The 27,742-nt window shown below is 41.7% G+C and overlaps 1 protein-coding gene across 2 annotated transcripts in view; it reads right to left on the reverse strand.

The window, feature by feature from the left end:
- GRID1 (glutamate ionotropic receptor delta type subunit 1) overlaps positions 1 to 27,742 on the reverse strand; it is a 689,685-nt gene that overhangs the window by 100,587 nt on the left and 561,356 nt on the right. For both annotated transcript variants that reach the window (XM_027962365.3, XM_042241196.1), the window contains exons 9-12: positions 21,397 to 21,498; positions 19,819 to 20,016; positions 16,236 to 16,560; positions 14,921 to 15,059 (exon numbers count right to left, since the gene is read on the reverse strand). In XM_027962365.3, coding sequence (XP_027818166.2) covers positions 14,921 to 15,059; positions 16,236 to 16,560; positions 19,819 to 20,016; positions 21,397 to 21,498 — 764 coding nt within the window. The remainder of the gene's footprint in view (positions 1 to 14,920; positions 15,060 to 16,235; positions 16,561 to 19,818; positions 20,017 to 21,396; positions 21,499 to 27,742) is intronic.

A 27,742-nucleotide genomic window follows, 5' to 3' on the forward strand; every position in this document is an offset into this window, starting at 1 on the left:
TCTAACTATAAACCACATTTTCATCTTATTCACAAGGTTACTATATAAGCCCACCAAATATATTGCTTAAATTAAGATATAATATACCATTATTCTAATTTGCCAATCTAATGTGCCAAACACACACAAACACAAATTGAAAGAGGCTAGGAGAAGGAAATGGCAATCCACTCCAGTGTTCTTGCCTGAAGAATCCCAGGGACGGGGGAGCCTGGTGGGCTGTCATCTATGGGGTCGCACAGAGTCGGACACAACTGAAGCGACTTAGCAGCAGCAGCAGCAGCTTAACCCAATATGATTTGTTTTGGGGGAGTCGGTACCACCTTCTAGGAATCACGTTTTCCTTTCAAAGGATCCAAGGGTCTCTTTTCAAATGAACCACTTATAAATTTTGCCATAGTCGCAAATCTAATTCACTAACCTACCAAATAAAAAATCCAACTGTTTTTCAAAAGGTTATTTAACCATCATCAAGAATCTGATACTATTTCCATTTTAAAATATTATAAGCAGTACACTCGCATATATATCTGCAGATTTCCAGTGTCTTGGGATAGTTATTCAATTCAGTCTGGAAGCAAGATTTAAAAGGCATCAAGGGAAAGACGATTGATTGATTGAGGACCAACTGAATGCCAACACCACGCTGGATTTAATAAAGTTCAATTTAATTAACTGACATAACATATCACTGAACTGGTCGGTTTCTGTCTGTTTTGGAGAACAGAAAGCTAAGACTCTGATCTATGAAGTGACCATCTAAAATCACGCAGACAGCAAGCTCCTATGCTGGTGCAAGGCTAAAATCCCATGATTTTCATATTGCAGCAGCGATTCTGCTTTATCATCCATTCAGACCACCCAGTATTCCTGAAGCACTGGAATCTTCTTTCTTTGTGATAGTTTCAAAATCAAAACTAGAGTTTAGAAATTAATTCTACCTAAACTCTGGCTTTGTTTTGTTCAGCATTTTTCCCTAGTTGAAGCTAATTCTGCAACGTGGTCCTAGCTGCAAATGTTTTCAAGTGACATGCCTATCTCAGCACCCTATGTACCATCTCTCAACTTCTGTACTTGTCATTGGGCCACCTGACCCCATGGGAGATGCCCTGAGCATTGGCTTGCTATCCCTTCCTCACTGGGATCATTTGTGATGAGACAATTATAATTTTAATACTTAAATCATTCATTATTTAAAGACCTCTGAGATTTCTTTTTTTTTTTTCACATGAGTTCCCAATCCTGAACCCCCCTCCCACCACCCTCCCCATATCATCTCTCTGGGTCATCCCAGTGCACCAGCCCCAAGCTGAGATTTCTTATAATCCAAGATAACTGCCAAGTTATGTCTAGCTCTTTTTCTATTTTGTGTCTATTATAATAAATTTCAATAAGACAGTTCCTCTTTCCCCCAAACTTCTCATGACTTGCATTATAAACACATTGTTTTCTTTCTATAACAATTAAAATGTGAACAGAACCACATGGCCCCAAATATGCCATAATAAGATACTCACTTTCTAAGGAGATGCTGTATCTTTTAGTAGTTATGATTTATATTTAAATGCCCTGGTTACTTTCTAAAACACTTGACCTGGGCTTGTTGGAAGAAGTCCAGGTACACAGAGAAGTGAAAACCAATTCAAGGGGTATTTTTCCATCTTTGCTGTGTCATCTTTAATTTTACTGTCATATAAAATTGGACAATTTTAGCAATAATAGTGCCTTCTTTAAAAAAAAAATCACATCATATAATTAAGAACCATTAACTTTTGTTAGGGGATTTACTTAGGTCTTTTTTAAGTTTATTAAAACAAAATGAATGACCTTCCATAATCTTAAAACAGAGCTATGGACTTTGCAGACAATAAGAAACTACTGTCAACTCTCCTGGGGTAGTACTCATTGTGTGAGGTTCATCACAGATGATTTTAAGACCTTATGAGAGTTTTTATGTAAACGTACTAAAAGGTTTTGGGTTTACAAAGCAACATTAGCTAGTTATAACAAGACACTCACTTTTTAGGGAGATGCTGTATTTTTTAGTAGTTATGATTTGCATATTTAAGAATGGATATGTTGCTAAACAAGCAGAAATTAAAACCTGAACACAACCATTAATGACAGTTAAAAAAAGAAAGAAACCCAGGTGTTCTCGGGTTACTGAATACAAAGAACCAACACTATGGATTGGCTGGAAGATGGATGGTTCCACAGTCACTGTACACTAAGAACAATCACCAGCTCAGTGAGACTGTCTCATTTCCACTGCTGAGGATCCTGGAATCAGGGTCCTGTTGCACACTGGGTGATCTCACTTCAAATTGGCACTGTGTCCCTCGTTCTTGTTAATGCTTGATAGAGCCTTGCTGGTACCCAAATGTCCCACGTGACAATATAAAAGCCCACTGAGGAACTCATTATCAGCAACAGATATTTTTCTCCCTGGTTTTACCAGCAGCCTTGTTTTTACTACTTTCTGTCTACATCCAGCCATTTCTCCCTCCAGCTCCCAAATGCTCATCTTCATTATTATTTTCCTACTAATTCTAGGTCACCTGAGTCTGTTAAGTTCCCTTATCCATTCATTCAAGCATTTGTCCAACTCTATGAAGTTCTAGCTAAATGCCAAGTCCTTTACTTATGATAGAGAATCCTAATATGAATGTTTCTACTCTCAAAGGGTTCATGGTCTAATGAAGGAGATATAAATGAAAAGTAATAACTCAGTTTAATCAGTCTGATGATAGAAACACAAAAAGAACCAAACAACAACAACAACAACAGCTAAAATTCAGTTTAAGAAGTTCTATAAGGAAGCTGCCATCTAAAAAAGTAAGGCAAGGAAAACCATACGAAGTTTTTTAAAACCTGCATCTTCAAGAAAATTAACTCTTACACTAGGTAAGTACTGGAAGTATATACATTGACATACCCACCAAGGTTTAGCAATTTGAGACAAAATGGAACATATATATAGTTATAAAGTTGAATCTGGAGAGGTGGCTAAAGTCAAGTGAAGATACGGTGTTAAGAAGCTGAACTGTTAACTTGAAATGTATGCAGAACCACTGGAAATTTAAAAGTAAGGGACTGACTTGATCAGAATTTATTTTACAAAGATGCTTCTGCTGGCAACACAGAGAAAGGCTTGAAAGAGTTCTCCAAGAAAGAAAAAGAAGGCTGCTGTAAGAAACTAAATGGTCATCAAGACCTGGATACGGCAGAAAGAATACAGAAATGACACCCATTTGAGAAATTTTGGAGGTAGAAGGAAAATAAACTGTTTACAGAGTTGTCTGCAGAGTATGGAACAGGTAGGTATTTAGAAGGATCTCAGTTTCTGCTTAGTCAACATCATATTCAGGGCACCTCCCTGATGGCCCACTGAGCTTCCAATGCAGGGGGTATGGGTTCGAGCCCTGGCTGGGGAACCAAGATCCCACATGCCGTGAAGTGCAGCCAAGAAATAAAAATAAATACATAAAATAAAAAGTGAAATTCAGAGAAAGAGGATGGGATGAATAGAGAACAGGGACCTTTTAGTACAGTGAAGCTATCTGTGTGCTACAATGATACTGGATACATCTCATTATACATTTATCAAAATCTACCTATCATACACTAGGAATGAGCCCTAGGTAGACTATGACCTTCAGTTAATATCAGTGTATCACTGTCAGCTCAGCAAGTGCACCATATTATTGCAAAATAATAATAATAGTTCTGGAAAAGACGGGAATATCAGACCACTTGACCTGCCTCCTGAGAAACCTATATGCAAGTCAGGAAGCAACAGTTAGAACAACTGGGCATGGAACAGCAGACTGGTTCCAAATAGGAAAAGGAGTACGTCAAGGCTGTATATTGTCACCCTGCTTATTTAACTTATATGCAGAGTACATCATGAGAAACACTGGGCTGGAGGAAGTACAAGCTGGAATCAAGATTGCTGCGAGAAATATCAATAATCTCACATATGTGGATGACACCACCATTATGGCAGAAAGTGAAGAAGAACTAAAGAGCCTCTTGATGAAAGTGAAAGAGGAGAGTGAAAAAGCTGGCTTAAAGCTTAACATTCAGAAAACAAAGATCATGGCATCTGGTCCCATCACTTCATGGCAAACAGATGGAGAAACAGTGGAAATAGTGTCAGACTTTATTTTGGGGGGGTTCCAAAATCACTGCAGATAGTGACTGCAACCATGAAATTAAAAGATGCTTTCTCCTTGGAAGGAAAGTTATGACCAACCTAGACAGCATATTCAAAAGCAGAGACATTACTTTGTCAACAAAGGTCCATCTAGTCAAGGCTATGGTTTTTCCAGTAGTCATGTATGGATGTGAGATTTGGATTATAAAGAAAGCTGAGCACCGAAGAATTGATGCTTTTGAACTGTGGTGTTGGAGAAGACTCTTGAGAGTCCCTTGGACTACAAGGAGATCCGGAAAGCTGAGCACCAGAGGATGAGATGGTTGGATGGCATCACTGACTCAGTGGGCATGAGTTGGTGATGGACAGGAGACTTGGATGAGTGAGAACTCAATTGCAATTTGAGTCCCTGGGGCATGACACTTTAGGGTAGCCATCGAGAAGGGTCATCTTCTTGAGGAGTCTACACAATAAGCCTGAGGAAGCCCTGTCTCTACATTTATTTAGGATCCCAACACCTGCTTCAGGGAAGTGGGTTCCAAGCCTTTCATGTTTGTCTCAGTGCATGATGCTTTAGTTCTAGATGCGACAAGAACGAAACAAACATGTACCCTACGGCAGGAGTGGTGCAGTTCATTTCCCCCGCATGCAACCAGCTCTCCTGAATGATATCAAGTTTGCTAATACACTGCAGACTCATAAGCCTGAGTCTGAATACAAATTCTACAGCCAGTGTGTGCCTGTGGATGATTTATCACAGCCATAAAAATCTGGAGCTTTTCAATCCATGAATCTCACGGTTCCAACGTGAAGCAGTACACAGACTGCAAGCTGCATTTCCTGCGATTCTACGGATCCATGAATACAGGAGTGATAGAGGAATAAAAAGGACACTTTACCTCGAGATAAAAATAAAGAAAGAAAAACTAACAGAAAACAAAGCCAGCTCCTTTGCATACAGATCTATACATGGAGTGTGACCCAAAGGGCAGGGAGCACAGAACATATTACATCAGAGTTTAGGAGTGACATTCACTCAACTTCAGATAGGTTTGACACCAGGAAGGGACATTTTGTTGCTGAGCTAACCTCTATATCTTGACTCATCCTACTCAAAGTTCCCCATTTACCATATATTAGGCATGCATAGTTAATGCTATGGACTGAATGCTTGCTCTCCCCTCAAATTCACCTGTTGAATCCCTCATCTCTGATGTGATGATATTTGGAGGTGTGTCTGTAGCTCAGATGGTAAAGAATCTGCCTGCAACAAAGAAGACCCAGGTTCAGTCCCTGGGTTGGGAGGATCCTCTGAAGAAGGAAATGGTAATCCACTCCCGTATTCTTGCCTGGAGAATCCCATGGACAGAGGAACCTGGCGGTCTACAGTCCATGGGGTCGCTAAGAGTTGGACATGACTGACTTCACTTTAACTTTTCACTTTTCACTTTCATGCACTGGAGAAGGAAATGGCAACCCACTCCAGTGTTCTTGCCTGGAAAATCCCAGGGACGGGGGAACCTGGTGGGCTGCCGTCTATGGGGTCGCACAGAGTGAGACACAACTGAAGCAACTCAGCAGCAGGAGCAGAGCTACGAGAAATAAATCCCTATTGTTTAGGTCACCCGGTCTATGATACTTTGTTATGGCAGCTGACCTGTGCCAGACACTGTGCCAAGGGTTGGCTATACAATGGGGAACAAACTCAGTATCCAGATCCAAGGAATTTATGATCTAGAAAGATGGATGCATGGTAACAAACAGAAAACACATAAACTCATTTATACATGACAATTGCTAAGAAAGAAAAGTACTAAAAAAGAAAGAAAGAAAGAAAAGTACTGAAGTATATGAAAGAGAAAAACAGAAAAGGGTGATGTAATTTGAGGAGTATCCAGGAAGGGCCACTATGAGGAGGTGACATTTGAGTAGAGACTTGACAGATGAGTCAGTGCTGGCTAGGTCAAAAGCATAGGGGAGCATTCCAAAAATAACTAGCTCAGTGAAGGCCATGGAGCAGAAAATTAACTGCAATCTTCGAGGAGCACTGTGAAGCCAGGAAAGCAAGAGCACTGAGAAAAAAGATTAAATCCAGTTAGACAGAGGACATGCAGAATGCCCCTGCAGCTTTGCAGGAAGTCAGAAATCACGTAGTGCCAGTCGTCCAACTTTGTTCTTTTTCCAAATTCTGTTCCTCAGTCACCTTTTCCAGTTCTATTTTCTGCAGTCTGCTGGAGTTTTAATAGATATTGTATTCAACCTGTAGCTCAATTAGGAAGATTTGCCATCTCAGCAATATTGAGAATTCAAATCCATGAATATTGGATATCTTTCCACTTATTTAGATTTTTAATTTTTCTTGATGACATTTTCCACTAAATTTTCTGTTAAGAGTTTAATATTTATACACTTTAAAAAATATTCCTATGAACTTTATACCTTTGGGGATATTGTAATTTTTTAAAAAATTTGTCTTCCAATTGTTGGTTTACTAGTATGTAAAAACATAATTTGTTTTTATATAGGGATTTTGTTTTTGGCAACTTATGAAGATTTACTTATTAGACAATTTTATTAAAAGATTGTTAGGATTTTTCACAAAGATGATCATGTCTTCAGAAAATAGACAGTGGAATTTCTCAAGTCTGTGAAAGTGTCAGTGGTCCAGTCATGTCCAACTCTTTATAACCCCAAGGATTGTGGCCAACCAGGTTCCTCTGTTCATGGGATTCTCCAGACAGGAATACTGGAGTGGGTTGCATTCCTTTCTCTAGGGGATCTTTCCGACCCAGGGATTGAACCCAGGTCTTCTGCATTGCAGGTAGATTCTTTACTGTCTGAGGCACCAGGGAAGACCCTTCTCAAGTCTATACAACCTCATTTCTTTTAGTGCTTGTTGGTCACACAAGGGCCTGAAATATTGTTAGGGAAAAGGCATCATTAAATCTGTTGCTAGTAGTCAGTTATCTGTTTGTGCCAGTTATCAGGGCATGGAAATTTCTTTTTATATATTTATTCATTAATCATGAACGGGAATTTAATTTTGCCAGATTATTTTCTGTATCATTTGAGGTGATAACATATGTGATTTTTGTCCTTGATTTTTTTTTTAATGTGGCGAATCACATTAATTGGTTCTCAAATACTGAAACAAGTTATATCCCAAGGATAAAACTACAGTGGAATATGATGTATTATCCTGTTTATATATTTGTAGATTCAATGTGCTACCATTTTGGTGAGGATGTTTACATCTAAGTTCATAGGGGATATTGGGCAGTGACTTTCTTTTCCTGTAATATCTTTTTTGGCTTTTGGTATCAGAATTATATCAGTTTTGTTAAATGAATTAAAAAACATTTTCTCCTCTATCTTCCGAAAGAGTTCACAATTAGTGTTATTTAATTGAGTGTTGGCTAGAACTCACCGGCGATGCCATCTGGGCCTGGAATTTCATTCATAGTGAGGATTACAAATCTAATATCTTTAATAGATTTATCAATATTCATATTTTCTTTTTAAATCAGTTTTCATAAACTGTTTTTAAACAAATGTATCCATTTCATTAAGCTGTTAAATTTATTGGGACCAAGGTGTTCATAATATCATCTTATTATTCACTTAATATTTAAAAGATCCATGGTGAAATCCCACTTTCAATCCTGATATTAATACTTTCAGGTTTCTCTAATTTTTCTTGAATAGTCTTGCTCGAGGTTTATTAACTTTATTAAACTTATCAAACAACCAAATCAAATTAAGACTTTGCTAATTTTCTATGTTGTTAAACATACTCTCTTTCTTTAAAGCTTCTTTGAGTTTAGCCTGTTCTTATTTTTTTAATCTTTTTTGAGAGGGAAACTAAGAATCTCAAATTTAAGCATTTTTTTGGTCCTTATTAGGCATCTAAGGCTATAAACATTTCTTTAAGCATCGTTTTACCTGCATTCCACACATTTTGATATATTGTATTTTCATTATCACTTACTTAGAAGTATGTTTCTACATTTCTTTTATGATTTTCTTCTTTGATCCATAGGTTTAGAATTATGCTATTTAAATTTTATTGGGAATTTTCTAGTTTTTTTAAATTGACTTCTATTTTACCTTAATTTTAGTGCTAGAACGTACTTCGTCAGATTTTGAAATGGACTGCGACTGAGATTTAACTCTATGGCCCAATGAATGCTGCATCTTGGTGAATGCATACTTGAAAAAGATGTGTGTTCTGCAGCTGTTGGGTATGCTGCTGCTGCTGCTAAGTCGCTTCAGTTGTGTCCGACTCTGTGCGACCCCATAGATGGCAGCCCATCAGGCTACCCCCATCCCTGGGATTCTCCAGGCAAGAACACTGGAGTGGGTTGCCATTTCCTTCTCCAATGCAGGAAAGTGAAAAGTGAAAGTGAAGTCGCTCAGTCGTGTCTCACTCAGCGACCCCATAGACGGCAGCCCATCAGGCTCCCCCGTCCGTGGGGTTTTCCAGACGAGAGCACTGAGTGGGGTGCCACTGGCTTCTCCGACTGTTGGGTATAGTGTTCTCTAAATGTCAATTATGTCACGTGGGTTGATAGCATTATTTAGATCTTCATAATCTTATTAGGGTTTCCCTGGTGGCACAGATGGTAAAAAGTCTGCCTGCAATGGGGGAGACCTGGATTTGCTCCCTGGGTTGGGAAGATCCTCTGGAGGAGGGCATGGCAACATGCTCCATCTCCAGTCTTGCCTGGAGCATCCCCATGGACATAGGAGCCTGGCAGGCTACAGTCCACGGGGGTGACAACTGACTGACACGCAACCGACGGGCCCGACTGACGGACTAAGCACAGCATAGCATACAGCCTTAGAAGGTGTTTTTTTTTTTTTCTTATTTGCTAAGCTTTTTGCTTATTTTGCTTATTTGCTTATTTTCTAAGAGAATGAAATTAAAATTTGGACTGTATTAGATGTTTCTATTTGTCCTATTATATTTGTCATTTAAAAAAATCATTTTGTATAATGATAGAGCTTCGGATCTGATACAATAATTCAGAAATATAAAACAAATAACTACAAAAGTTAGGAGATATTCGAACAGCATTTCCTCAGAAAAAGCTAGTAACTCTGTATCGTTCTGATGTGGACACCTACAGTCATCTGGGGTGAAATGTGAAGACGGGCCAGTGATCCAGCAAAGGGGGGAAAGACTTATCAAATTTTATATCATAAACTTGGATGTTTGTTATATGGTGTAAACATACTTGGAATTGTTCTTTATCGCTATGTAATCCCCTATAATACTGTAAGGCAAAAAGTCTAATTTGTCTAATATTGAGACGGTCTCTTACACTTACAATTTGCATGGTATATCTTTTCCTTCTTTCTCAATCTACCTGTTCAGTTCAGTGCAGTTCAGTCGCTCCGTCATGTCCGACTCTTTGCGACCCCATGAACCACAGCATACCAGGCCTCCCTGTCCATCACCAACTCCCAGAGTGTATCTAAACTCACATCCATTGAGTTGGTGATGCCATCTAACTATCTCATCCTTTGTCGTCCCCTTCTCCTCCTGCCCTCAATCTTTCCCAACATCAGGGTCTTTTCAAATAAGTCAGCACTTTGCATCAGTTGGCCAAAGTATTGGGGTTTCAGCTTCAACATCAGTCCTTCCAATGAACACCCAGGACTGATCTCCTTTAGTATGGACTGGTTGGATCTCCTTGCAGTCCAAGGGACTCTCAGGAGTCTTCTCCAACACTGCAATTCAAAAGCATCAGTTCTTCAGGGCTCAATATTCTTTATAGTCCACCTCTCACATCCATACATAACTACTGGAAAAACTATAGCCTTGACTAAACGGACCTTTGTTGACAAAGTAATGTCTCTGCTTTTCAATATGCTGTCTAGGTTGGTCATGACTTTCTGTCCAAGGAGTCTTTTAATTTCATGGCTGCAGTCACCATCTGCAGTGATTTTGGAGCCCCCAAAAATAAAGTCAGCCACTGTTTCCACTGTTTCCCCATCTATTTCCCATGAAGTGATGGGACCAGATGCCATGATCTTAGTTTTCTGAATGCTGAGCTTTAAGCCAACTTTTCACTCTCCTCTTTCACTTTCATCAAGAGGCTTTTTAGTTCCTCTTCACTGTCTGCCATAAGGATAATGTCATCTACATATCTGAGGTTATTGATATTTCTCCCGGCAATCTTGATTCCAGCTTGTGCTTCTTCCAGCCCAGCGTTTCTCATCATGTATTCTGCATATAAGTTAAATAAGCAGGGTGACAATATACAGCCTTGACGTACTCCTTTTCCTATTTGGAACCAGTCTGTTGTTCCATGTGCAGTTCTAACTGTTGCTTCCTGACCTGCATATGGGTTTCTCAAGAGGCAGGTCAGGTGGTCTGGTATTCCCATCTCTTTCAGAATTTTCCACAGTTTATTATGATCCACACAGTCAAAAGCTTTGGCATAGTCAATAAAGCAGAAATAGATTTTTTTCTGGAACTCTTTTGCTTTTTTGATGATCCAGCAGATGTTGGTAATTTGATCTCTGGTTCCTCTGCTTTTTCTAAAACCAGCTTGAACATCTGGAAATTCACCGTTCACGTATTACTGAAACCTTGCTTGGAGAATTTTGAGCATTCCTTTACTAGCATGTGAGATAAGTGCAATTGTGCAGTAGTTTGAGCATTCTTTGGCATTGCCTTTCTTTGGGATTGGAATGAAAACTGACCTTTTGCAGTCCTGTGGCCACTGCTGAGTTTTCCAAATTTGCTGACTCATTGGGTGCAGCACTTTCACAGCATCATCTTTCAGGATTTGAAATAGCTCAACTGGAATTCTATCACCTCCACTAGCTTTGTTCATAGTGATGCTTTCTAAGGCCCACTTGACTTTACATTCCAGGATGTCTGGCTCTAGGTGAGTGATCACACCATCGTGATTGTCTGGGTCGTGAAGATCTTCTTTGTATAGTTAGTTCTTCTGTGTATTCTTGCCACCTCTTCTTAATATCTTTTGCTTCTGTTAGGTCCAGACCATTTCTGTCCTTTATCAAGCCCATCTTTGCATGAAATATTCCCTTGGTATCTCTGATTTTCTTGAAGAGATCTCTAGTCTTTCCCATTCTGTTGTTTTCCTCTATTTCTTTGCATTGATTGCTGAGGAAGGCCTTCTTATCTCTCTTTGCTATTCTTTGGACCTCTGCATTCAAATGGGTATATCTTTCTTTTTCTCCTTTGCTTTTCACTTCTCTTCTTTCCACAGCTATTTGTAAGGCTTCCTCAGACAGCCATTTTGCTTTTTTGCATTTCTTCTCCATGGGGATGGTCTTGATCCCTGTCTCCTGTACAATGTCATGAACCTCCGTCCGTAGTTCATCAGGCACTCTGTCTATCAGATCTAGTCCCTTAAATCTATTTCTCACTTCCACTGTATAGTCATAAGGGATTCGATTTAGGTCATACCTGAATGGTCTAGTGGTTTTCCCCACTTTCTTCTATTTAAGTCTGAACTTGGCAATCTGCCTGTGTTTATGTTAAAAATGCTGTAAACAGCAGATGTTTCCAGTCTATAGCTGTTAATGATAGGAATTCTAGTCAGATACCTGTAACTTATGGCATGTGGAGTAAGTCTCATATTCTTTTTCTTGAGTACCCTTAATATGCGCCACCTTTTCCAGTCTGTGGTACCCTGAAGGCAGGAACTGATGGATAGCTCTATTAAAATGCATTTGTTGGTTGCAGCCAATCGCTTCAGGCTATGAGGATTTCACAGATCAATTTTTTTCTAATTGTTGGCAGAGCTGTCCAAACTTTAATGTGAATAAAAATCACTTAGAGACCTACTTAGATACAAATTCTGGTCCGTAAGATCTGAGGTAAGGACTGAGTGTCTTATGCCAGCAATATTGGCCTGGGTACCACACAATGAATAGCATGGATGTGTAGGTCTTGCTATCTCCGCAAGAGTCAACCAGGTCTTCTATGTCACAGGATACTAACTTGTATGATTTGATGGTGAGAAGTGAATATGTTAAAGTGTGAAGCTGGCATATGTAATAAAGTAGAGGACAGTGGGACCAGAGGCAACCTGAAGAGTGTTACCATCACCAAAGTCATTCAAAGTTAAATATTCAGCATACTAAGCTGCCAAAACCCCCAACAAGCTTGCAAAGTAAATTCAGGTCACATCCAACTGTTTATGATTCCTGCTCAATGTCTTACTCCACAAATGAATTTTAAAAATGGAAACTTCACATCCAAATTTACAAAACAGAAAATGACAAAACTTTCAGAAAAACAAACAAAATATCCAAGATTATATTCAGGGTCTAGGACCTGGCAGAGTTAGACCTAACACCAAAAGCCTGATTCATGAAAGAATAAATTTATAAATTGAACCTCATAAAAATTAAAAAAAAAACTTTTCTTTGTGAAAGACTTTGTTAAGAAGTTGAAAAACAAACTTCAGAGCAGGGGGAAATATTTGCAAACCATACATCTGGCAAGGAACCAGTATCTAAAGTATATAAAGAACTTTCAAAATTCAACATTAATAAACAATCCAGTGAGAAAATGGGCAAAATACATAAAGATATATTTCATCAAAGAAAATATAGCTATAAGCACATGAAAAGGTAATAATTAGTCATTACGGAAGCAAAAAGCCACAAGGCACTATCACACCATGACTACCAGAAGGTAAAGCAAAAATATACGGACACACTGCTGCTGCTGCTGCTGCTGCTGAGGCGCTTCAGGCGTGCCCGACTCTGTGCGACCCCAGAGACAGCAGCCCACCAGGCTCCCCCCTCCCTGGGATTCTCCAGGCAAGAACACTGCAGTGGGTTGCCATTTCCTTCTCCAATGCAGGAAAGTGAAAAGTGAAAGTGAAGTCATTCAGTCCTGTCTGACTCAGTGACCCCATGGACTGTAGCCTACCAGGCTCCTCCATCCATGGGATCTTCCAGGCAAGAGTACTGGAGTGGGGTGCCATTGCCTTCTCCGATACTGATACACTAAATACTGGCAAAGATGCAAAGAAACTGGATCATTCCTACATCCATAGTAGTAATTTAAAGTGATAGTTACTCTCGAAAGCAGTTTGACCATTTTTTTATAAAACTCAACATGCTATTACCACGAGATACAGCAATTGCATTCTTGGATATGTATTGCGTGTTAATGAAAATGCATGTTCACACACAAACTTTCCCACAAATGCACAGTGGCTTTATTCATAATTGCCCCAAACTGGAAAAAACCTAGATATCCTTCAATGGGGGGACTGTTAAATAAATTGTGTTACCTTGGATTCTACCGAGCAACAAAAAGCAATGAACTATTAATACACACAACAATTCGAAAGAATCTCCAGAGAATTATACTGAAAGAAAAAGCTAATCCTAAAGTGTGATTCTATTTATATAATACATGTTTGAAATGACAAATTTCAGAGATAGAGAGCACATTAGTGTCTGCTAGGTGTTAAGAATGGGACAAGAGGCAAAGCAGTGCGAAGGAGGTGGGTGTGGTTATAAAAGAACAACACAAGGAATTCTTGTAGAAACAAAATTATTATACTTAGTATCTTTACTGTGATGGTGGATACACAAATCCACATATACAATAAGATTGTGTAGAATCAAATGCACACACACACACACACACACACACACACACACACACAGAGAGAAATGAGTACAAACATGAGAGGAGAAATTTGAATAGAATCAGTCAATTGATATCCTGGTTTTGCAAAATGCTACCATTGGGTGAAACTGGCTAAAAGATATTCTGAGATCTCTCTGCAGTATTACTTATAACTGCAAGTGAATCTATAATTATCTCAATAAAACTGTCAATTAAAATTAAAACTAGACCATATCATTCTGAATTTTTCATCCTAATCAAGGAATCTTTCCTCTTTCAAATAGGCACTTGGGAGCTACAGAAGCTGGTTGAGTATGGATGACCTGACTAGGGTCGTGGATCAAAAGAATTGATATAATGACAGTAAGTATGATGAATTAGAGAAATTACCAAAGGCAGGGACACAGAAAAGCATGATCAGGGATAAAGAAAGAGGTGATACTGAGGTTGATATTGCACCCAAAGAAGTGTGGGTAAATCTGTGCCACTGGTCAGTTCAGCAACCACATAGCCAGCGGACATTCACTTTATCCAAGTTCTTTTGTAATTCACACAGTATGTGAGACTCTGATTATAAAGCAAAGGCATTTCTGAGTTATTTCACTATGTTGAACTAATTCTTTTATGCCCTATTTTTAACATTTTGGTTAAAATGAAACATTTTTAGTTCTTGGTTTCAATAATTTTACAATTTTATAACTGGAAGTGAAATACATTTTCTAATCACTACAATAACTGGCATGTTTTAAAAAATGTTTTTTAGATGTTTGAAGATTGGAGAAATATATTAGATGTGTGGTTTTAATGAAATGTTTATAAAATTTTGATTAAATAAGTTTGCAATCAATATTGAAATGTCTGAGGATATTTCACTTGCTGATTTTTAATTTTTTGACTTATTAGTTACAGGTAGAATTTAAATGTTCAAAGAAATACTAGTCAGGGAATTTATCCATGTATTTAATTGCACATAAAATAAAATACAACAGGAGTGAAGTTCCTCATGCATTAAAGATCACTGCCATCAAATTGCAGATCTGGAGGAGTCCTTCCCTGCCTCCATGACAGCAGGCCACCATGGCCAGGCTTGCGTTCTCTCTTTACAGCCTTCTGGAAGGAGTAATGGACCTTACCTTATGGGGTTGTCCATCCGGGACACTGTGAGGAAGGCGGCGAGATTGGCTGTGTAGGAGGAACACACGATCAGAGTGAAGAGCCACCAGCTGCCCATCACGATTCTCATGGCCATGGAGTTCACTGAGGACTCTCCACCTGCAGGAGACAGGCAAAGGGGATTGGTCCGGGGTTTCTGCTCTCACTCCTGTCCCCAGAAGTTCTCTGCCCTGCAGCCAGCCATAGGGAACCTCCCTTGGGGATGAGCTGAGGATCAAGAAAGTGACCGCCAGCTGGTTAGGGTGGACTCTGACAGTTCTGAAAATAAAATCCTAGGACCACCAACCTCAGAAAGGGGTGGAGGGTCACAAAATACAGCACAACTAGGCTTGGCATTTTTAGTGATAGGATGTTTCTGAAAACGCCAACAGTAGAGTTCTGAATATCAAACTCTTCCCCTTAGAAGGTTCTCCTCACTGTGTCGAGAATTTCCAGGGTTGCAACCCTATGTAAGGTCCCTATCTGTTTTAAATTCACATGAAACAGTCTCAGGAATTCTGTAAATGTAAAATTACCTTCTACCTAGAGGGTTCTCTAGCTGTCTTTTAAGCCTCAGAAATGAGATGCACCATATCACTTTTATTAACATTCGGCCCTCACTAGATGACTTTTTTCTATGATTTTCAGAAATCATCGTATATGACTTATAGTCCAAAGCTGCCTCTTTGAGGTCAATCGTTCCTCCTCGGTGTCTCAGGCGGTAGCCCAAAAAAGCTCCTTGCTGACTATTATTATATAACCTCTCGAGCAGATGATACCTAATTTGCTATAGTGCAGATAAGTCCAGGACTCACATTAGGAACTTTGCAACTTTGCTGTTTCCCATCAAAACTGTAACTTCCCAACTGCTATCAAGATTTCTCTGAGATAGGAGACTGAATCTCAAGAATGGCTGGAGTATTGCTTAGATGACTGCAAAACAATTGTGATTTTTTATCCCATGAAGACTTCACATTTAAGGAAGATAGTTTCATTTGACAACCCCGTCTGCATAACAATCAATCTAATGTGGGAGGGGAGGAAAGTGCAAAGCAGAACTAGAAGTTAATTTTATCTAAAGAGGAAAATCAGGACCCGAAGTTCTTTCTTTTTTTTAATCATTTAATTTACTTTCTATCTGAATACTTGGAGTACAGCATGATATTAGGACCATCTTAGAAGTTAAATAAAATTGCATTTTAAATGACTTTGGGAACATGAATCTAGAATGTGGTCAGTAGACAAGTCCCTCCAGGACCTTGGGGTTACTCCAGCATGGAGAAACCAGGAAGGTACCTTGCTGTACGAAGGCTCCGTAGACAATCCAGATGGCACTGTGCAAGGTGGCGGAAGCAGATGGTCGGGGCTGGGCTGCAGTCTGAGCCCTCACAGCCTGAATCCGGTTCAACACGAATATCAGCACACCAACCACGGGGATGGCTGCCGCAATGCAAGCCCACACGGCAAAATCAAACGGAGCAAAGAGGGAGAAGATGCTGATTTTCTCCTCGGGCTTCTTAATGAGGATTCCCACCGAGTAGTCCAGGTACCGCTTGCTGAAGTCCACGACGCTCTCCCTCTCTGGGGTGATGGTGATGGCGGAGATGGCCAGATCTGCTCTCTGCAAGGCAAACCCATCTGGTCAGAAGGCAGTCCTCACATTACTGCTGGGTTCTACCTTCGCCCAAGGCCTGTCCACTGCCTTTTGGGTTGTTCAGAGGAAAAGGCTTCGAGTGTTGATGCCTCATGACTTTGAACATTGTAAGGAAAATCCAGCATCAGGATTTATTGCCATTACCACCTTACCTTACACATGTCTCCCCCAAACCCTAAAAACTCTTGGAAACCACTTCTGGAGGAAAGAGTCTATCACCATTTTCATTTCTGTGTGAATTGTAGGTTTTCTTCAATTTCTTAATGATTCCCTTAGTGAGCTACCTCTTTCCTTTTACTGGTATTTCCATCTTACTGCCCACCCTTCTCCCCACTCTGTCTTCTATCTTCTGGACTTGTCTTCATCCTTCCTATACTTCAAGACCACAGGGACACTCCATTATTCCATCAAACCTCTCCAAACTCCATCAGCCCACACAGATACATCTCTTCTCTAAAACACTTTTGAAGTTATATGGAGAGTGTACAACTACCTTGAATCTCATTAGAGTATCAGTCCTAAGTTGCTTTATATGCAGGCTCTATGCCGGAGAGTAGCATATTCCAAGAAAAAAGGGATCATCTTCCTTCTTCCACTTCCCTTAACTCATGGCTTCTCAGACATATGGTTGATTCTTCCTTCAGTAAAGCCATGCAGTGAAGGGGCCCCTAGGACATCCTCTGCTGTGACCTCAAAAGTACCTCCCAAGATGTTTGCTTTCCAAGATGAGCTTAATTTAAAAATAGACAAAGACCCCATTAAGGTGAAACTAGATTGTGAGGTTCAAGCTGCCAAGACTGGTGGAGACTAAGATCCTTACGCCTGAGTTGATGCTGGCATAAGAGCATTAAAATTGCACAGTGATCATCTCTCTCTTGGCTCTCTAAGTAGGAGGCCTGTCAGAACCAGGTTTATTTTAGAATGACCAGTTGTGACAGCTTATCCAAACTACATATTCAAACTGGGGAACGCTACATAGAAGAACTTTATCAGGTCCAATACGCAGGCTGGAGGGGCAGATATACTGATTGCCAAGCTGAAATCTAACATACCGAGAATAAAGAGAGAAACTGCTGGGGGCAACCATGTCAGCGCTCCCACTTGCCACACGCGCATTTCTCATTCTGTTTCTCTTCTCAGAAACCCAAGATCCAGGGAGGTGTGTGTGTGTGTTTGTTCTGTTTATGCTTGGAGAATATGTAAGGACTGAGAAGGAAATCTAGGGGATCAGGATAGGTTAACAACATAAGATGGAGGGAAACTAACGTATGAAACCAGGTCCAGAGAAGGCGCCAGGGAGGTGACTGGTGACCCCAGTGAGGGGTGAGCTGTGATAGGAGGAAAGACACTCCCCGCTCTGAAACTGGAGGTGAGAGCGCATGTCTGCAGATGTGATCTTTATAGGAAGTTGAAGTAGACTCTCACGTTCAGATGTCTTCATTTCTTTCCTTAATAGAGGAGCACTTCTTTTTTCTAGTTTAAGATAGGAGATTCTTAGGTTGCTTGAGGAGAAAGATACAATTTTGCAACAGTTTCTAAGGAATGTTGCTAAGGGACCCAGTAAAGGCCATGTTAAGGAACTGCGGCTGTCCTGAAGGCCCAGCTGAGGTGGAAGGCCACACATTGTTGATGCATCTATCTGGACAAACTTGTGGTTTTCTCCTCTAATTGCATACAGCAACCTGGATGTCAGAGTCAGAAGGTAGGTAACAGAACCAAGCCAAGGTTTCAAGGTAACAAGAAATCAAAAATAATTTAGGAGAATCACAAAAGATGAAGGGAACAGGGGTTTATCTGGACAACCACAGAGGGCATGCCAGGCGGGAAAGGATGCCACACCAGAAAGGCACAGAAATCCTAGAGAAGAATGAACCTCAAATACATGTGCCAAGTGAAAAGGGTCAGAGACAAAAGCCTGGTGTGGTATGACTGCTTTTATAGTACATATTTGCAAAAGCAAATCTATTGACTTAGAAAGTAGATTATGGTTTGCCTCGGGCTGGGCTGGAACGGGATTAGTCGTAGATGAGCATGACGGATCTCACTGGGGTGATGGAAGTATTGCAAAATTAGACATGGTGATGGTCGCACAGCTCACTAAACTTCCTAGAAATCATGAATGATACATGATCTGAAATGGGTATAGAGTATATATAAATTATTCCGCAATAAAGTTGTTATGGAAAAATAAAATAAAATAAAGTTGTTATGGGTTTGGCTTTTGTTTATACCTCCTTTTTTATATTAAGCTGATTTAATGAGCAATTTCTTGTCATTAACAGGATTAGAATGCACGCTACTGGAAAAAAATGACAGCCTAGGAGAAACTGGAGAGAACACAGGTATCCTGTCTGCCTTTATGGGTTTATAAAGAAAAGGACTTGTGTTCTAAGATAAAATGCCAGAGTCAGAAGGATGACAGGGTATAGTCATGGAGTGGGACAGTGGCATGTAAGATGCTAACAGGATGCACGGGGACAGGTACTCCAAGCCCACTGGAGATGAACAGTCAAAGCACCGGAAGCCCAGGGTTATCCGTAGGGATGTCAGAAATGTCCAGATTGATGGTGAGGGAGGGCTTGAGCAGACCCACCAATGTAAACGGCTGTCAGTAAATAACCCAGAGGCCACAGGCTGGCAGGGAAAGGAGGGGGACCCAGTGAATCGGCCTCATGCCACAGGGACCCAGGGTCTACAGGAAAGAGGAAGAGTAAAGATTTGAAATTGATCTGAGGCACTGGGGAATGTGATTTCACTTATCCATAGCAATGCAGACACGCCTATACACTCATTCACACACATACATGCATGTGGACACACAAGACACCCCGCCCAGTTCTGTGGGCCGGGAAGAAGAGAATAAGCATGCACCCGTCTTCCCCATCCCTGTCCCCATGAGCACTGGGCTCCTGTGGCAGCTCAAATGTGGGGGTGGATTTCATGAAGGGTGGATTATAGAACAGGCACAAGGGGTGTTTCAAAGGAATGATAGCAATGGACACAGAAGGAAAACCCAGAGTGCCTGGGAATAGGAAGATAAAAGCAAGAATGATACAGCAGGGAGGAGGGTGGAGGTGGAGGAAGAAGTCCTTATCACGTGGAGAAGGGTGACTATGATCTGTCTAGCTGGTCCTGAGGTTCCAGCTTCATAATGGGCCCAATTAAGACATCACCCCAGGGGCAGACAAGGGGGCCCCTCCCCATGGATCTGCTTTTGGGACCTACCTTGCTGATGAGCTCCCCGATCATCCCGTTCCAGGAGGTGTTATGGAGCTGGTGACCGTACCTGCCATCAGGGGCCTGGTAAATCTCGTATTTGAAGCCCAGAGCCTTGGCCAGTGCATCCAGGACATCGATGGAGAACCCTTTGTAGCGCTTGGGCTGTCCAAGAATGTTCTCAGCCACCATCACAAAAGGTTCTTCCTGAGGACAACAGAATGAACGTTCTTCAACTAAATCACTGGTTCATTAACACACATCTTCCCAGGGTCTTATTGGAGAGACCAATGTGATGAACCATAATTTCAGAACGTTTGTGGACACACGCACTGTATTCGCCCAATTTAGGCCTGGAGTCTGAACCTCTCTGACCTTTTCTAAAGTGGTTTATAGACACTCAGGATACAGTGCACAGGAAAATCCCTCCAACCAGCATACTGAAGGAGGAACGGATTTACTTGTCCTCTGTCATTTCAGACTCAGCTCAGCATCCCATTCTCGTAGGATAACATGGCTTGTTTTCACGCCTTCATCTGTGACATTCAGGACTCTGCCCTTTGGAAATGCAGGAATTCTTTAGGACACACATAAGAAATGTGAATACCTCTCATCTGGGATAATAAATGACCACAGAGCTCTGTGAACCGGGTTGAGAGAAGACTATTACATCTATCAGACTGGACTAGAAAAATGGATGCCGAGTCACAAGACAAGGTCATACCACACGGCAGATTAAACCTCACTGTCCAAAAGTCCAAAGGCAGGCCATGGGCACATGAACACATTTGCACTGCGTCACATGTGCTCCTGTAGGGCACATGGTCATCTGGAAAACACCTCAGCCTTCCCCGCCATAATCCATGAAACTGAAAAAGAAGGGGCCTTATGGCAACAGCCCCAGAGACCTCATTTCATTAATTTAATTTGGGGAAGGGGGGATAAGGTACAATGCTTATTCATGATGTGCATATGGGGACTGCAGGAATGGCAGTGCCTGTCTTCCCAGCTAATAAGAGATAAATCTAAAATGTCTCCTCCAGTTCTAAAAAGTTGAAGGAAGAAATGGGAAGGAAGATGCTTTTAAGATAACTGGAAGATGTCCAAGTCTGTGGTTCCAGGACAACCATGCAGAGAAATTGCAACCAACGGTCTTCATTGTAAACTTTGTGTCGCGTGGGCTTATCAGTGGTGCTGGATTCTAGAAGGATGTCTTCCCAGCATCTTTCTGGGGACTCTAGCTAGCAGCAAAAATCTCCTAAGGACAACCAGTAGGTTAAGATCCGACATCCAAAACCAAGTAGAGCTATTGTCCCCACTCTGGGGTTCAGCCCTGGTTCTGGAGGAGTGGTCCTTCTCTAGAGCAGCCCAGGGACCTACCCTGGAGGGTCTCAGAGGCCCTGGAGCAGAATCTCCACTCTTACTCTTCCTTCACTGTTCACAGAATTCTTTGAGTGAAAAGCCTATGAAAGCTCAAGCCACTACTTAAGATCCCCTTGTCTCCAAACTCAGCATTAAGCCAAACAGAGCAAAGCCCCTGACTCAAAGCCTGAATGGCAGACCTCCCCCATATGCCCAGGATCCTACCAAGACAGTCACCACTTTGAGGGTCAGTCCTTGGAGGCGGCTGCCCATGGGCCTTTCCTGCAGGCTGCCATTCAGGCCCTTCTCCGAGTCCCACGTCGCCAGCTGTGAAGGAAAAAGGGAACGTGAAGGGCAGATGGGCACCTGTGCAGACATTAGGAATCAACTGCTAAAGTGGGCTCCGGAGTCAGACAGCTACATAGACAGCAGCCCTAGAAGTCTCCCGGAGACCCAGAGCCATCTCACAACCTTAGAAAGAATAAAGACAGATAGAGCGCCACCTCCTCCATCAGCTCACCTGGATCTTGAAGACTTAACACATGCTTGAAATGAAATCAATTTGTAGGAACTTGTTTACGGAATAAACATTTATGTCCAATTTTATTCTATCCACCCACTGAGGCCATACTATCATGCCTCCCACAAAGCGCCCTCTTTCTTTAATGCTCCTTTGACTTGCCCAGGCCAGTGGTCCTTGAGATCAGTTGCTTCACCAGAGCAAGATGAAGTTTAACAGTGAAGCAAGTAACAAAGACCCAGGTTTAAAGCTTGTGTTGCACCCTGATGCCAACTGCAATTAGGACCAAGAGCTCACTGTCTTACCGCAAACTTTGTAATTTTCCCTGAGAGGTAGATAGAAGTCAAGAATACACATGCCTTAGGTCTGCACATCCTCCCAAGCCTGCAGGATCTAACAGATACATCCCATCTCTGTCAGGCACCTTAAGATGGTCAAGAAGATGCTATCCTGGCTCAGAAACACCTGCAGACACAGATGCCCTAGAGACTGCTTCCCTTCCCTGCATCCCTGCAGAGCCTGAGCAACAATGATAAACCCTTTGTCTGATCAGTGATTTTCAATCATTAATTGGTGAGATGTAAATAATATAGATATTGGCCCCATCTAGAGCCAACATAACCAGGATCTTAGTGCTTGGACATGAGAAAAGTTAATGCTTTCCCAGTGATCCTGGTTGAAAACCTCTACTCTTCCAGGTCACGGGGCTCTGACTTAGCTGCACATTAGAACCTCTTGAGAGGGCTTTTAAAACATCCTAAAGCCTGGGTCCCACCCATAGAGACTCTGATTTAATTGGTCAGTAGTGGATTGGATATGGATCATTTAGCTCCCGGAAGATTCTAAGGCACAGCCTGGACCACTGCTGAAGATGAAAGCAGTGATCTTCAAACCGTAATATGCAGACAAATCGCCCAGGGGCTTTACATGGACTTTCTGATCCTGGGACCTGAGATTATTCCTGTCTAACAAGCTCCCAGGTGCTGCTGCTGCTGATCCATGGACCACCAGTTCAGTAGCAAGGGGTTAAAATTCAGATTGTCACAGAAAGCATCTTACCCTTTATCAGAGAAAATCCACAAGACCCCTAGTTAGGCTGAGCAAAAAGTATTACCCCTCTGTGGAAAAGTCACCAGGCGCCCTAAAGAAGGCATCAATAGCATCATTTAAGGACACTTCTACTCTCCCAGCATTTCTCATAGCCCCGATATCTTCAGCAAGGTTAGGGCACACTGAGCCTTGACTATGAGGCCACACTTTCAGAATCTGTGGGGCTGCTCTGCCTGGAAGATGCTAGAACCCCGAAGCCTACAGTAGAGACATCAGAATGAGCTTTGTGATTCTAGAACCAGTTTAAAGGAACCTAGAAACCCCTGCTGTCACTTTGGATGTGATACCCACTTCACCCTAAATAACAGGATGCCTGGCAGTGATAAGGATCGTTTAGTTAAAGCACGGCCATATACTCTGAGGCTCTCCCCAGAGGCACCACTAATTCAACTGTGGGGCATTTCCGTGAAGAGCAAAGTTAAGATCTATCCTAAGCCCTCTGCAAAGACATCAAAGATGTTGCACTCTGGAAACTGACATAGTAAAAAGGAAACCTGGTGGCTCTCTCTCCACTGAGTCTCAGGAAACAGCCCTGGGACTCAGGATCAGCTCCTGCAGCTGGTTGCAGACGCTGGTCAAAGTGAAAAGACAAACTCAGACAAACAGAGTTGAGGTGTTGACTCCTTACATTCTTTGGACCCTGTGATACTGGACTTAGGGGGCTCATACTATGGATTTGGGCAGCCTGCATCTCATCCCCAGAAGTGTTTAGCCCAGGCATTGGGGCTGCTAATCCTGTGTGGTCTGTTGCATGCCCTGGATTGGGTGGTGTGATGAAGGTCCCCTTCACTCCCTTGTGATTTACAGAGTTACGATGGAAGCAATGATGACATGTCAGTTCCAGGGACCGGATATTCTGCTCTGCACCAGGACTTGAATTCCTGACACCTGCTGCCTAACTTCCTCGGCACTGGTGAAGGGCATCTCCTCCCTGTGCTGCTCTGGCTTGGACGAGCACCTAGATTGAGGCTCTGCTTGGCATTGATCAGACTTCATCTGTCTTTCCATGGGATTATAATCTGTCATGGGAGCGGAGGCAGGAAGAAGCACTTGGGATAAGGCCCTGTCTGTCTAGGGTTTTAGCTCAGCTGTGAGAAGGGCTCCACCTCTTCATGCTTGTCCATACCATCCTCTGCTTCTAGCCCACTGCCCAGCTCAGGGCAGCAGCATCTCTGTCCCAGGCTATTGCAACAGCCTTTCCGCTGATCTCATTACACTGTCTTCCAGCCCTCCTCCATTGTGCTGATGTTTATTTTATCTTAAATAAAATCAAACATAGACTATGTTAACTAAAATTTCCTCATCAATTCCTATTTCCTAAACAATAAGTCCTAACACTTTTACACTCAGCCAAAAAGAAAGCCCTTTCTGATCGAGACCCAGCCCTGACAGTCAGCTCCAGCACACTCCATCTCTACTAAGTCCCTCATCTTTCTCATGCACATGGTGTTCCCTCCTCTCCACATTCCAGTTCCTTCTGCCTGGAATGCCACTCCTCTTCAATTGGGTCTGCTACACTCTTACTCAATTTCTTTCTTTCCTTTTTCCTTTTGGCCGAGTGGCACGCGGAATTCTAATTCCCCGACCAGCTACTGAACCCATGCTCGCTGCAGTGGAAGCACAGATCCCTAATCACTGGGCCACCAGGGAATTCCCTCAATTTTCTAAAAAAATAGAAAAGCTTTCAACTTTAGTATTTTTAGATTCACAAAAAAAGTCACAGAGATTGTGCAGAGACTGTCCATAAACCCCACAACCAGTTTCCCTTGTAGCTAAGGTGTTACTTTAGGATCATCATACATTCCCTCACAGTGTTAGTCCCTTAATAGTGTCCGACTCTTTGCGACCCCATTGATTAGGGGACAGCCTCCCCTGTCCATGGACTTCTCCAAGCAAGAATACTGGAGTGGGTTGCCATTTCTTTCTCCAGGGGATTTTCCAACCCAGGGATCGAACCCAGGTCTCCCACATTGCAGGAGGATTCTTTACTGTCTGAGCCACCAGGGAAGATCCATTTTGGCTCAATTTTTAGGAAACCTCTACAAATCTCCATGCACAAAGAGAAAAAACCAAAGAAACAGTGTTGTTGTTTAGTCACCAAGTCACGCCCAACTCTTTGCGACTCTATGGACTAACTGTAGCCCGCTAGGCTCCTCTGTCCATGGGATTCTCCAGGCAAGAGAACCCACTGGAGTGGGTTGCCATTCCCTTCACCAGGGGATCTTCCTGACCCAGGGATTGAACTCAGGTCTGCTGCATTACAGGCAGCTTCTTTAATGTCTGAGCCTCATAACTAATGAAATACTTAGCTCAAATCTCCACCACTGACACAGAGCTGCAGCAGAAATGATCCTCCACTCTGGACCTAAGTCTGTGATCCTGCTGTGCTATCTGGATTTTTTATCTTGTTCCCTGGGATCAAAACCCTGTCTTCATAAACTGTCTCTAGAGGCTCAGGCTCTTGGATTGGACCTTGCCTTGCTTATTCCAATCTTCAGAGTTTCTCACCTTGCCTGAATGCCATTCTGCTCTAGAAGATCAAGTCTCTATTACTAGTATAGATTTTGGGAACTTGGAGATATTAAATTAGCATATATTTAGGAGCCAAGAGATCTATGTTCTAGGTATGTTTCCACCACTTACCTTAGTGACCTCACCACATTTTACAGCATAGTACTAAATCACAAGAGGCAATAAATATTTTTGAATAAATTTATCTTCACTGAAATTCCATTTTCTTATCTATAAAATGGAAAAAAAAGCCTTTTTGCCTACCATATTGAAGAGCTACTCGAAGGAGAAAATGATTTTAAAATAATACATTACAAATTGGGGCTTACTTAGTGGCTCAGTGGTAAAGAATTTGCCTGCTAATGCAGAAGACACGGGTTCAATCCCTGATCTGGGAAGATCCTACATGCTGAGAGCAGCTAGTCCTGTAACAAGAGAGTAGCCCCCCTCTCTGCACAACAGGAGAAAAGCCTGCACAGCAACTAAGACTCATCTCTGACAAAAATAAATAAAATTATAAAAAACTTGAGAAAAAGCAGTAGGTTAAAAATCCATAGTAACAAAGTAACAGATCAGGATATAAAAAGGTATGCACAATGTGACCTTAATTGTGTGTGTGTTTTAAAGGCAGTGGTTACAGTGGGAAGAAATATATTTAAATGCAATATTTGGATTTATCTTAGTGGTAGAATTATGAATAACCATGATTACCTTTTTATGCTTTTCTAGGCTTTTAACAGGTTTTCCTTTCCTTTCACAAAAAAAAAAAAAAGGAAAATAAGATTTTGATAAAAATAACTAGCAAAGGTAATGAAGCCAAATCCCATCACATGTCCTTGTGTGATTGAGGGCTGAGTGGAAGGAAGCAATCACAGTCAAATTATCTGTCAGAAGGTCAAGGCCAGGGTGAGAGTCAGAACTCAATACAACAGTCCTCTGGCTACAAGGAGCTATGGTTGAGGTGCCCATCTCCCAGAGTAGGCACACATCAAGGTTCTGTGGAACAGCATCTTATATTCTAAGGTATTTCCAAGATGCTGTGGGGCCCAAGAACCTGTTGGGTTTGGAGACAGGGCAGTGGCCCCTCCTAGGACCCAACTCCATGCAGATAGGCAATCTTTCTCCACTAAGGAAGAAGGGCAGCCCCAAATTATGTTAGTTACTTCTTGAGCCATCCCAAGGCTAAGTCATTTAAATCAAAGTGCAACTACATGAGGGGAAAAAAAAAAAAAGAGTCCTCCAACCTGTAATTATTATTCCTGTTTCTTTTGTCTGAAAGTATTTAGGGCTTAAAGATTTTTATTTCATTGTTTTTCAATACAGATTTCTCTCTCCCTGGCCTTCAGGCATCCTGTACTCTGACAAAGAAAGAAAAAATACTTCAAAGAGAAACCAAAATTCTGTCTTCAAACACATCAAAGTAACCATGTTCCAGGATCCTGGATCCTTCGAGTCAAACAAGAAAGTTTATTATTCCCTCACATCAGCCTGAAGCCGAGCGCCCTAAGCTGAGTGAATCTCCCTATTTCCACAAAGCCTTGAGCTCTTGCCCAAATCTTAAGACCAGAGTGGTAAACTCTCATCATTTCTGAGTAAGGGCATCTCTCTGAGCACCTGATATGTAAGATCAGAACACAGAAAGTCACATCCTTTTCAAACAAATTTTTTTGTTTAAAAGACTGCAGTGGAAATTAAAAATAAAGTAAAATAAAAGCCTGTAAATGGATTCCCAAACTTGCAGCCCATCAAGATTAGGAGAGAGTGTGTTCTGCCTCCCTCCTGAGGGTGCCTGGGGCTCCCAGTTCAGAAAGCTGGAGAAAAACTTTCAGATAATAAAAGCTAAATGAGGCTGATAAGCTTGATAAATGAGAAGCCAGAAAATTCTTTCACCCGGAGAAGTCCTGACACTTAGTCATACAGCTGCAGACCATTTCATTTGTACACAAGTGCGCCTACATTGACTTTCCTCTTGCATTTTGCAGACAGAATTTTGTTTATGGGATCGATGAATTTATGGCCACAGACACCCACTTTTGACAGCTGAACTGTCAAGATCAGAGCCTGAAAAACTAATTTCTAGCACTATTTAAACGAGAACTGCTGCTATTTGATAAGACAGCTATGGTTTTCATTCATTGCCAAGATCTGCTCTACCCAAACCAGAAGTGAAGATGGAGCCAGAGGTTACAGCACAATCATCACTTGAAAAGAGATATATGCTGGCGAGGGTGTGGAGAAAAGGGAACCCTCCTACACTGTTGGTGGGAATGCAAACTAGTACAGCCACTATGGAAAACAGTGTGGAGATTCCTTAAAAAATTGCAAATAGAACTACCTTATGACCCAGCAATCCCACTTCTGGGCATACACACCGAGGAAACCAGAATTGAAAGAGACACATGTACCCCAATGTTCATCGCAGCACTGTTT

The sequence above is a fragment of the Ovis aries genome, chromosome 25, assembly GCF_016772045.2.
Source record: "Ovis aries strain OAR_USU_Benz2616 breed Rambouillet chromosome 25, ARS-UI_Ramb_v3.0, whole genome shotgun sequence".
Lineage (NCBI taxonomy): Eukaryota > Metazoa > Chordata > Mammalia > Artiodactyla > Bovidae > Ovis > Ovis aries.